The 12,498-nt window shown below is 44.6% G+C and overlaps 1 protein-coding gene and 1 pseudogene across 1 annotated transcript in view; one reads left to right on the forward strand and one right to left on the reverse strand.

The window, feature by feature from the left end:
* Positions 1–721: 721 nt before the first annotated feature.
* Positions 722–12,498, reverse strand: part of c5 (complement component 5) — a 21,654-nt gene continuing 9,877 nt past the window's right edge. Inside the window, exons 24-42 of the mRNA XM_049579699.1 lie at positions 11,781–11,993; positions 11,610–11,685; positions 11,300–11,459; positions 11,087–11,191; positions 10,674–10,845; positions 10,418–10,542; positions 9,948–10,028; positions 9,699–9,851; positions 8,727–8,789; positions 8,557–8,641; positions 8,395–8,434; positions 6,808–6,910; positions 5,931–6,005; positions 5,472–5,577; positions 4,218–4,301; positions 3,348–3,437; positions 2,991–3,083; positions 1,074–1,212; positions 722–991 (exon numbers count right to left, since the gene is read on the reverse strand). Of these exons, the coding sequence (XP_049435656.1) occupies positions 850–991; positions 1,074–1,212; positions 2,991–3,083; positions 3,348–3,437; positions 4,218–4,301; positions 5,472–5,577; positions 5,931–6,005; positions 6,808–6,910; positions 8,395–8,434; positions 8,557–8,641; positions 8,727–8,789; positions 9,699–9,851; positions 9,948–10,028; positions 10,418–10,542; positions 10,674–10,845; positions 11,087–11,191; positions 11,300–11,459; positions 11,610–11,685; positions 11,781–11,993 (2,105 nt within the window). The 3' untranslated portion in view covers positions 722–849. The remainder of the gene's footprint in view (positions 992–1,073; positions 1,213–2,990; positions 3,084–3,347; positions 3,438–4,217; positions 4,302–5,471; positions 5,578–5,930; positions 6,006–6,807; positions 6,911–8,394; positions 8,435–8,556; positions 8,642–8,726; positions 8,790–9,698; positions 9,852–9,947; positions 10,029–10,417; positions 10,543–10,673; positions 10,846–11,086; positions 11,192–11,299; positions 11,460–11,609; positions 11,686–11,780; positions 11,994–12,498) is intronic.
* LOC125890888 (heterogeneous nuclear ribonucleoprotein A1-like) lies at positions 6,920–8,356 on the forward strand (annotated as a pseudogene).

Genomic DNA, 12,498 nt, shown 5'->3' on the forward strand with positions numbered 1-12,498 from the left:
CCCTGTGTTCTTTAAAAGATGCCAAAATTTACCACCAAAAATTATTGCCAAAATTTGGAAGACATGTTTGTTTTCTTTAAAAGTTGTCGGTAAAATTAATACAAAATACAGCCATTTAAATTTGTATGCCCCTCCCCTTAGCTGAAAAAAGCCCCTCCCAGTGCTGTGAGGGTCATAAGGACAGAGGGATGCTGTATGCTGTAAGGCCTCTGAGGCAAACTGTGATTTGTGATATTGGGCTTTATAAATAAAATTGAATTGTACTGAATTGCTTGAAAATATCTGACATGCCCCCTATAAGTAATGAACAGTCCCTAAGATAAGATAAGATAAGATAAGATAAGATAAGATAAGATAAGATAAGATAACACAGATCAATGTTATTGATTTTATTGTTTGTTTTGTAGATTCCTAAAATCTGCCGAACAATCTGCAGCCACAGACTCTGTACAGGTGATAATGTAGAGCAGTAATAGTGCAGTAATCTTCTGACATATCACTGAGAGGAAGTTTAAAGTAGCATGAAGTAAAAAATAAAACTAATTTTCCATTTTCCATGAGTGTGTGTGTTTGGATCAGCTGTCTGCAGGTGACATCTTGAAGCAACAGAATATTTATGGACCTTATTTATGATGTTTTACACCAGACAATCACCTCCAGGATAGAATGCCCCCAGTGTTCCCAGTGTTCCCAGTGTGATGTATCAGAGACACACAGTGAATTTATTTATCTGTTTATTGTCAGATTATGACATGGAGGCACAATTTAGAAAAGCAGGAATACAATCATTTACATTCAAACTGTGAGATAACAAAGCTCCCCGAGCTAACGACAGTCTGGCGTGCTGCGTTACGATGCGTCGGGGCAGCCGGCTAACTGCAGGTCCAGAGAGAAGTCATCCAGGTTAGAAATGTAGTCCAAACACTCGGGAGTATCACAGTCTGTCGGCCACAGCTCCACCAGCGTCTCTGAGTCCAGAGGAAGACGATACCTGCAGGACAGAAGGCGGCAGGTCAGAGTCACAGGAAGAAGAAGAGGAAGTACAGGTGAGAGACAGCTGGACAGACACTGACTTGATGGTCTGGCTGAGTTTGACCTGTGACCCGCTGGCTCCCATCACCAGGTACTGTTTGTTGTTCTGGATATCCACAGCGCTGCAGGTCACCTTCTTTACCAGCTCCACCTCTGTCCCTGAACTCACCGCCTCAAACTCTGCAGGAGATGAGAGGAGATGTGATGTCATGACGCACATCACAAACAGGAAGTAACATGATGAAGGTAACAGAAGGTGAGGTGAGGCTGACAAACAGCTACTCTGAATTTCTTACCAATAAAATCCAAAACAATCTGTAGTTTTTGAGGCTTTCAATTCAACAGTTTCCTTTAACAGCAGAGATCTGAACTCGTGAATATTCCTGTGTTCAAAGATAAATGTTTTTCTTTTTGTTGTTTTGGTTTTATTTTTAAAGGAACAATATTTATTTAACCCTTTGAAGCCTGAGCTAAGTGGCTTGTTTTTTTTAAAAAAAACATGGAAAGACGAGCAACGAGCAATGAAAGAAGAAATGACCAAAAAACTGCAAAAAAATAAGATTAGTTTAAAAAAAAAAAGAAAATAAAGATTAAAAATATGAACAAGGATATGACCTGGAAATGTGTTTTAAAATATAATAACTTTGTAACTAATAAATCATTTTAAAATGTACTACTACTAATAATAATAACAAATATGCTTTTTCCCACCTTTTTTTCTTTTTTCCCTGAAAAAAATATTATATTATATTATATTATTATATTATTATTTTAACAGGTTGTGGGACATTTCTTACCAAGTTGCTCGTTGCCTTTTTCCCATGTTTATGAAAGAAATCGCACCAGAGTTCAAAGGGTTAAATACTAATGAGGATATAGACAGTAAATATCCTCACAGAGGTAAACCCATCTGTCATGGTTTACTTTTTTCTTTGGTTACTAACTATCTAAAGCAAACTAATATGCTTTTTCTATATTAGCTATAAAATCTGTCAAAATAATGTGTTCGTTTCAATTAATTAATCACAGAAAGAAAAATTAACACTGATTAATGGCGTTCGCAATTAGTGACTGTTTTTCCTCTGTTCTTTGAGGGCATCATATGCAAATGGTGTCAGATCCAGAGCACCTGGGCCGAGTGCTCCTGGGGAACAAATGCCCAGCGCGTGTGCTGCTCTGAATCTCTCTTCAGTTGGACTAAACGCCCTCTGGTGTCGACACGCTTTGGCCTTTGTTTGACTTCACAACACCTCGCTCTTCACTATGTCCACTCACATCTGCATCACTGACTCCCTGACGGGCCACACTCCAATAGTTTGGTGCTTTAAAATGAAGATCATCGTCTGCAGTATTTGTCACGGCCAAGGAGCTGGGTTATGACACACTGCACTAAATTTGAAAGTTTTGTCAGCATCTTTAAATCATTCTGTGACACTTACACTGTTTGAATAAATCACTTCCTCTACATGACGTCTCTCATTTCTCTCTACAGGCGCTAAAAACTGACTGTGTGTGTTCATGAAGGTGGGATGAGAAAAATACAAAGTGATGAAGGTTCAGTAGTCAAGAACTTGAATCTGCTTTTACCCCTGATAATTACCAGGAGTCTCATTTATAAACACTGCGTACACACAAAACGAGGCCTGAAAGAGGCGTACGCCACTTTCCACGCCAAAGTCGTGATCTATAAAAACAGACCTGATGGGAGAAACTCTGACCCGTGCTTACAAACATTTTGGAGACGAGAAATTGGCGACCCAGACGGTGAGGTGGAGCCTAATTGTAGAAATTGTTGAATATTTTTTGGCACACGCCATTTTTAGGTTTCATCCATACGTACATAGGATTTTGGAGTTTGGATCCTTCGCACTGTTTTATAAATGAGAGCCCTGGGTCTGAGAGCGTCACACTGACAGGATGGAGACGTGTCAAACGTGTGTGTATCAGAGTTATTTCACCTTTATCTGTGTTCTTCAGGACTTCAACTACGGAGGCTGTGTAGGTCATAAAGTCTCCCTCTGCTACTGAAGACATCACCGTCACCTTGTAGGCTGTGAGGAGACAAACAGTGGCGTGTCGTTATTTGTGCGGCTGTGTGACGTCTTATATGAGTTCCTCAATCCCAAACACACACAGAGACGCTGCGTGTCTTCAAACAGACCTCTGATCTGTTTCTGTTTCTGTGACTCACCTGACTCCAGTAAAATGGGAACAGAACACACCTGCAGGTCTGTGTTCGTGCTGCAGCCGGCTGTACGGTGGCTCTGAGAGGTCACACCCACACCTGAACCTGAATCACTAAATCTCATCCTCACCGTATTTGATGTGCGGCTTGCAGGTCTCATCCGTACGTTTGGCTGCTGTCAGAGTCAAGTCGTTGCTTCCTCTGTAGGCAGCACATGCAGCTAAACAACAACAACAACATCATGTGACTTTACAAATAAAAACATAAACATCATGACACATAAACAACATGTAACACACAATACGTAACGCCCCATGAAAAGATCATAAAAAACAACAAGAACTAGAGTTACAGTCTTGCGGTTGTACGCCTCCATGAACCAGAGAAGTTACAATTACAGTTTGTACCACGTGTGTCCAGACTCACATGACAGAGACATGTCAGAAGGTGAGGCTCAGATATGTATGTTGTTTCACAAACGACAAGATTAGTCACCAATTCAGTATCTGACCAAATGTCTCCCCTTCTGTTCCTGAGATATAACGTTAAAACATGATGATGTCACAGTCAAGCTGACCTTTGACCTTTTGACCTTCATTATTTTATCCTGTTAGACATTTGTGTCAAGTTTGGTCAGAATTAGTGAATGAATTCTTCAGTTACGGATAAAAACTTGTTTCACGGGGTCACAGTGAACTTTGACCTTGAGTCTAAGTGGATGTTTGTGCCAAATTTTGAAAACTCTCTCAAGACCTCCTTGAGATATCACGTTCACGACAAGAAGATGGATGTAAAGTCACAGAGACCATTCACCTTTGACCACCGAAATCTAATCAGTCCATCCTTAAGTCCAAGAAAACGTTTGTGCCGAATTTGTGGAAATTCTCTTTTATGATGTCCTTGAGATAACGTGTTCACAAGAATGAGATGGACAGACAGACAATCCAAAAACGCATCGGCGCAGAGGCATAAAACCAGATTAACACAGAGCAGACGTTACCTGTCATACACTGACACTGTTCGTCCACACAGAGGCGCTGCAGCTTCTGAGGCTCATAGGAGAAATGTTTGGTGCATTCACTGCCTGCAGGAGAAAAGAAAGAGACAAAATTTAAAGGAACAATCCAACATTACATAAAGAACAACAACCCTCTGTGTCTGTCTGTGTGTCTGTCTGTCTGTCTGTCTGTCTCCTGAGTCACTTTATGTGAAGTTTCTGTAAATCAGACAGTCTTGGACATTCTCTGATTGAGCTAGGCTCACAGTTTCCCTCTGCTCCCAGTCTTTGTGCTAAGCTAGGCTAACAGTTTCCCTCTGCTCCCAGTCTTTGTGCTAAGCTATGCTAACAGTTTCCCTCTGCTCCCAGTCTTTGTGCTAAGCTATGCTAACAGTTTCTCTCTGCTCCCAGTCTTTGTGCTAAGTTATGCTAACAGTTTCCCTCTGCTCCCAGTCTTTGTGCTAAGCTAGACTAACAGTTCACCTCTGCTCTCAGTCTTTGTGCTAAGCTAGGCTAACAGTTTCCCTCTGCTCCCAGTCTTTTTTTGCTAAGCTACACTAACAGTTTCCCTCTGCTCCCAGTCTTTGTGCTAAGCTAGGCTAAACTGGTCCAGGACCTGTCTCTGTGTGGATGCTTCATTCTGACAGCACAAAAATAAAAATGAATGTGAGGAATGACGATGATAAAAACACTCACATGTGAAGATGTTAGGTCACACTATGAGCACTTTCCTTAAACGATTACTGGTGACACTAACGATCAATTAATCGATTAATTGTGATCTCAAAAACCCATAAAAACATTTAGGACTTGTGGACCGCAGACTGAATATAAAGATGGACGACGTGTCTCCTCCTCCTCCCACTGGACAAAAATGAAGCCAAAATATCTGCTGCTGCCGTCCTGTGCTGATGATGTTCCCGCCCACTCATCCGTCTACCTTAATTGCGAGTCCTCACAGCTGACAATCGTGAGGTCACACCGGTGTTAATTTCGTTAATGAAAACTATGATGAAAAGTTTTAATCACGTAAACAAACATCAGCCTGATTAGAATGACCTTAAATGATAGAAACCATCTTTGGGGAAAATCTGATGTGTGAGTCTTTAGTTTGTCCCATCCACTGATGTGGAGGGGGCGGGGCTTATGGCCTGTACCGCAGCCAGCCACCAGGGGGCGATCCAGATGTTTTGGCTTCACTTCCAGGGAGCTGTCATGTCGTCCATCTTACATACTGTCATTAGTCTTCACTCTCACCTTTGTCCTGAGGCTCATAGACAGTAAACAGGGACTTGCTGGCTCCGCCCACCCTGAACGTGGTCGTGATCCCAAAACCAACGCACACGAAGACGTCCGAGGGAACCTTGCAACCAGACGGGAAGTTATCATAATACAGAGGGACAGATCAAACACAAACTAACATTAATGAAGTAGAATATTACTGAAATGACATGTTTGACTTTCTAAACACAAATCAAATAAACTTCATTATAATGCTTTAAATGTTATCACCTTTATTTATCGTCTTGATTTATAGCTGCAGTTTTTCTACACAGCGAGTTTTCTAAACTTTAACAAACAGCTCACTGAAGCCACGACAGGTTCAAGATTAAGAGGACAAATATAGATGAGAGGAATCTGACTGTGTGGTTGGTGGTATATCAGCGTTTGGCGTTTGTTGATGGTTCAAGTGTTGCTGGTGTTTGTGTTACTCACAGAGTCCATCTGAATGATCACAGTGTTTCCTTCCTTCCTGTAGTCGGAGATGGTCGGCTCGTCTGAGTCTCTGAACTGCAAAATAACAGCTTGGTAAAATGATGAACAGAAAAATCATCCAAATAAAACCTGACTGCGTTTTGTGTGCTGGACGAGTCGACAAAATTTGAGTCTTCAGCTGAAAAAAATACTATTTAAGAACAAATGAAATGACTGAGAGGTTTAACAGTCAAGACTTTGATCTATTGAAATATATTTTCCAGCCTGATTGAAAAGTAAAATCAAAAGACCAAATAAACTGAGCACAGCTGATCTCAAGCAGCCAATCAACTGATGGATCAGCTGATAGGTGAAAAGAGTCAGCTGATACATCATATGATTCCTTTCTATGCAACCAATCAGCACATCTCATTCAGGGCGCCCTGTTTAAACTGCTCTGGCTTCCCTACCGTTGCTGCTTCCTCTGCAAGCTGCTTTGTAACCTGCCTCCACCCCAGCTCCTCCTTTACATGTTGTGTCTGACTTATCAATGTCATTTCTGTTTGTCATTGACGCTGCTCTGTTCTGTTCCCGGGGGTCTTTGCTGCTGCTCTCCCTGCCTTAGGCTTTCCTCATATGTGTGTGGAAGGGCAGAGAGGTGTGCTCTCCACCTTAAGGTTTTCCATGTAGGCAGGTGGAAGGGTGGAGAGGTGTGTTCTATGCCTTAGACTTTACTCATATGCCTGTGGAAGGGCAGACAGGTGTGCCCACTCTGCCTCAGGCTTTTCATGTAGGCGTGTGGAGGGGCAGACAGGTGTGCTCTCTGCCTTAGGCAACAGAAAAAAAGTTTTCTTTGACTAAATTAATTTATTTAAAAGTTGAACTAAGAAACGTTCACCTGTCTCAGGTCCTCGTAGGCAGCGTCCACACCTGTTGGCAGCTGGATCTTCATCACCGTCAGACTGGACTCTGTGAACACCTCGTTAGGAGGAGGTTTATACCTGAAACACACAAACATCATCATTTAACTTTTCACATTTAAATGATTTTTTTTTTTTTTATGAACTGATCGGTCCTCAGAAGAATTTAGAAAGAATTTCGGCTCGTCTGATGCAGATCACTTCCCTCAGGTCAGTTCACAACGAGTCATCAAGGACTCACCTGTAGAAATGGTTAATAACGTCCCACGTGAGCTGGAGCAGCTTCACAGGCTGTTCATTGGAGGTCTGAGCTTCGAGACCACAGATGAAAGCCTGCGGGCTCACTTTGAGCAATGAGGGGCCCGTACAGATTGTGTGGTCATGAGGGATCCCAACAGCAAGAGATCCAGGGCCTTTGGATTTGTTACTTACTCATCAGCAGATGAAGTTGATGCTGCCATGGCTGCCCGCCCTCATAAGGTTGAGAGTTGTTGAACTTAAACGAGCGAGGACTCAAACAGGCCAGGTGCCCATGTAACTGTGAAAAGATCTTTGTTGGGGGCATCAAGGAAGATACAGAGGAGTCGTACCTGCAAGATTATTTCACACAGTTTAGCAAGATTGAAGTCACTGACATCATGACCAGCCGCAATACAGGAAAGAAGAGGTGATGATGATCACGATTCAGTCGATTCAGAAATATCACACTATCAACTCCCACAACTGTGAAGTACAGAAGGCCCTCACAAGACAGGAAATGCAGACTGCAGGAAGAAGCATGATCGGTCACAGCACTGGTGGAAGGCCCTATGACTGCGACAGATTCAGTCAGGGTGGCAGAGGCAGATATGACGATGGTCCTTACAATTGTAATTGGGGTGGTGGCTATGGAGGTGGTCCCGGCGCTCCTGGTTGATATGATAATGGTGGCAGCAATCAGGGGTTTAACTAGGGCTACAACCAGGGTGGTGGAGGAGGCGGCGGAGGCTATAACTACAATAACATGGGCCATTACGACTCACAGGCCTCCAACTTTGGCCCAGTGAAGAACAACTATGGTGGCGGTGTTGGCAGGAACTTTGGTGGCAGCTACGGAGGTGGCTCCAACAGCGGTGGATATGGCTGTCAAGCATGATTTTGAAATGTGAATTGGACTGAGTACTTAGGAGAGGAGAGCAAGTGACGTGACAGGGCAGCTGCAGGTTCACCTCCTAAATCTGCTCAGCCAAACAGCTGTGGCAGGTTACAGCTACTGCAAGGAGAGATGTACAGTAGATAAATCATGGAGGGTCTTCATTTAAACGTTCTGTGTTTTTTCATCTAAATGTGTTTCTGGAAAGCGAGCACTCCAGTGAGGTTTTTATGTAGATTGTTTTTTTTTCTGGTTTTTATTTGTAACTGCATCCAGTCAAGCTGAAACAACCCATCTTTCAGTTTAAAAAAGAAAGAAAGAATTTCCAAGAATGACAAAAACACAACCACTCTTATTTTCAAAAAAGAGCACATTATATTAAACTGCATTTCTGCCAATATATCGTTTCAATATATAGTTTCAGTTTACTCACTTTACACAGGCGACCAGGTGAGGAGAACGCATCGTGGAATCTGAGGAAGAGAAGAAGAAACTTTGGAAACTGTCCGACAGGTCGATGCACACGCGCTCTTGTGGAGGACAGTGTGTCATTGTACACAAATGTAACGATGATAAAGTTGAATTGAATACTCACTGGTGTCGGGGCCGACCGCCTCAATGGTGAGGTCAAAGTTACAGTTCAGTGAGGGCGGGGTGGTCTCATAATAAACTGTCCTCATCTGGAGGCACAGTCGGGGAGAGTCAGACGGCATTCTGGGACATTTTCACATGGATAAATGTGACACTGTATTAAACCACACCCACCTTCACTTTGGACACGCCGCTCCCATAACCTGTAGATACATCAATGACATCATCCGTCGTCACCTGAGAAACAAAAAAAACAGACAGTTCAGAGGAGGTTTAAAGACGTATTGCAGTAGAAATAAATCCTTTTTAAACTGGGGCGACATGAGCAGAGAAAACACAGAGAAAGGGCGGTGGCATTCCCTTTGCTCAAGAAATGAAAATCCTACAACTACCAGAATGCACTGCAACGGACCAGACCAGTAAATGCTGAACAGTAAGTTTAAATATGTTTCTGAAAACATCTGAGGTGAGAAACAGATGACGCAGGAACAGACTCCAGGATCAGATTTGATCAACTCTGCTTAGTTTTACTGTTCGATCTGAGTTAGAGACAAAAAGGGGCGGGTCTCTGTCTCAATCAGCTTCCATAATCTTTGTGTCTGCGGTGGCAGGCATACTAAAAAAGAACTACAACCTGTAGCTCAAGCAACAGCCTGAGAGCCAGCCCGAGACAGGCCGAGAACCAGCCCCAAAAAAGCCTGAGAACCAGCCCCAAAAAAGCCTGAGAGCCAGCCCCAAAAAAGCCTGAGAACCAGCCCCAAAAAAGCCTGAGAGCCAGCCCAAGACAGGCCGAGAACCAGCCCCAAAAAAGCCTGAGAACCAGCCCCAAAAAAGCCTGAGAACCAGCCCCAAAAAAGCCTGAGAGCCAGCCCAAGACAGGCCGAGAACCAGCCCCAAAAAAGCCTGAGAACCAGCCCCAAAAAAGCCTGAGAGCCAGCCCAAGACAGGCCGAGAACCAGCCCCAAAAAAGCCTGAGAACCAGCCCCAAAAAAGCCTGAGAGCCAGCCCGAGACAGGCCGAGAAAGTTTGAGAACTAGCCAATCTTTTCACTGGCTCTCAGGAGATGGTCGTAACTCTGTGTCTCTTTAACCACAGCAGAGTAGCAACCAAACCTGTCTCCCTGTCCTGCACCTGTCTCATCCTCACCTGGATGGGCGTGGCCACAGGTCGGCTCTGGCTCAGCCTGACTCGTTCCAACGCTCCTTTCCTGCCTTGGCGGACGTTGATCTCCTGATTGAGGACGGCTCGAGGGACGGTTCTGCTGTACTCTGCCACCGCCTCCAGAGTCAAGACTGTGTCCTGGAGACAGACAGAGAGGGACAGGGACAGGTCAGAGGTCAAAGGTTAACCAATCAATATCTGTGTTTCTGTGTGTGTGTGTCTGTGTGTGTGTACCTGTACAGAGTAGAAACCCTGTCCGTAGTGCTGATCCTGGGTCAGCCAGGACAGGATGGGGTTGGCGTACTGGATCCTCCCCTTCAACACAAACAACACATCTCATTTCAAACACCAATAATCAATAATGTTGATGTGAACACTGAATCTGATCGATCACTGATAGATATAAATATACAACTTGTTTCTGGTCCTAAAGTCTGTTTACATGTTTACATTTATCTGGCCTGTGAATTATTATTATTTTTTGTTTAAAGTAAACAAACAGCAGGATGAAGAGTCTGTGGTCGGAGGTAATGCACCTGAAACCACCTGACTGTGATGTCACGGCGTACCGACACGCCCGGCAATATACTGTGACATCACTAGGTGAGACATTAACGAGACGTTTACCTGCTCAGTGATGATGTGAGAGAAAAGGTAAACAATCGACAGACAGGAAATAAACAATCAACAGGAAGCAGCAGCACCTTCAGCAGCATAGTCAGCAGGACGTACGCCGTCGTCTCCACCGTCTGACCGCTCGTCTCGTCGGGTCTCAGCCAATCAGCTGTCACGCTAGACTCCTGCCAGTACCTGAGCACAGCAGGGTTACCTGCGCACACACACACACACACACACACACACACACGTTTAATAAATGAATATGAATAATGATATAAACATTGAACCCTGCTGGTTCTAGTAACAACAAACAAACAAACAAACAAACAAACAAAGCAGCACCTTTGTTTCGAGCGAGTTTCTCCAGACTGCTGAGCAGCGTGGACGCCGCCATGCTGTTGGGGTCATGAAGGGTCAGTGCGTAGGTTGCAACCGCACGCACATACACACTCTTCACTCCTGGGGCATGCTGGGAAATGTAGTTCGCTGCAGACTTCATGCTGTCATCGTGGAACTGAGGAGAGGAGAGGAGAGGAGAGGAGAGGAGAGGAGAGGAGAGGAGAGGGGAAACAAGGAGGGAGGAGAGAAGGAGAGCAGCGAGGAGAGGACACAAGGAGTCAGGCTGTAATTTAAAATCATGACTAACACACACCTGTTGATGTGCTGCAGGAGGACTGAGGTGAGGAAGAAGAGGAGGATGAAGACATGAGAAGAGGAAGAGAAGGATAAAGGAGAGGATGAAGGTGTGTCCTCACCCGGAGCTGCAGGATGGGATCTTTGATGCTCGTCGCTCGGTGTAAGGCGATCAGCACGAAGGACGTCACATACACTGATTGGTCGACCTCAGCTGTTCCTGCAGCCTGCAGCCAATCAGAGCACAGCAAAGTTTAGTCAAAACCAAGACAGGAAGGAGGAGGAGGTAAAGGAGGATGAGAAGGAAGAGGAGGAGGAGAAGGAGTGTCTCTTACCATGATTTTGTTGGGTTTGTAGGACGAGTTGTCACTGAAGGATCCGTCCTGCTGCTGAGAGCTGCGGATCAACCAGGACACTGAGTCTGACAGAGACTGATGGTCCACAGAGACCACCGGGTCCACCAGAGACAGAGTCTTCACCGCCAGGGCTGTCAGCCTGACAGACAGGGACAGAGACAGACAGGTATCACCAGATGGAGCCAAAGTAGTAGAAATAAATCCAACACAAACTGAGTCTGCGTAAACGCTGATTAAATATGACGGTGGGACTCAGTTTTAAGGTTACTGTTTTGGGGTGATGCCTCACCAGGTGCTGGGTTCTCTCTTCGTCCACATGCTGTAGCTGAAGTCTTCATGTCTAAATGAGGTGATACCGACCAGACCTGCACACACACACACACACACACACACACACACACACACACAGTCAGTACCCTCCTCAGGTCTCATCAGCATCGTCTCTTCATCGTGTCCTCACCTTCTCTGATCTTCTGTTTCAGATCGTCAGAGTTCTTACGGATGTCCGTCCCCAGGACTCCCCAGCTTCCTGTCGTCTCCAGGTACTGGTACACCTGGACCAGAGGGAGGAGGCCACCAAGCTCCGCCTCCACCGAGCCAGCCGGCAGGTTGACGAGCTGTCGGAGGCCCTCTGGGCTGTGCATCACTGATATGACGTCACCAAGAACCTCACCTGGACCATACAACACACACACACACCTGTAGTTACACTGACGGTCAACCCTACCTTCATTTTAAAAAAATATCTGTCCACACTAAAACGCAAAAATGACCCCAAACATTTGGCGAGCCAGCAGGAGGCGAGAAAAGCTACGTATACGTTATGTCATACACCAGAGGAGATTCTGATCACGTGCAGTGAGCTTATTTTACTCTTTGCTTTATTTCTTATTTCTTTATCTGATGTTATTTATTCAACATTTTCCTGGTACACGACCCGAGGAGCTGTGGAGAAATCAGAACGTGACTCATGTGAACTGGTCATCTGCTGTCGTTGTTTTTGGAGCATGTTCGTTACACAAAGCAACAATGGACATGTGTGAATTGGAGAGATGATGCCATGGTTTTCACCTTGAAACAAAGTAACTGGAGTTTCTGAAATCTGCACCTTAGACTGCGACTTCATGACATGCAGAAATACTTTCAAGGCTGGAATCAAACCTGTGACACTCTGGTGG

The sequence above is a fragment of the Epinephelus fuscoguttatus genome, linkage group LG6 (genome assembly GCF_011397635.1).
Source record: "Epinephelus fuscoguttatus linkage group LG6, E.fuscoguttatus.final_Chr_v1".
Taxonomy (NCBI): Eukaryota; Metazoa; Chordata; class Actinopteri; order Perciformes; family Serranidae; genus Epinephelus; species Epinephelus fuscoguttatus.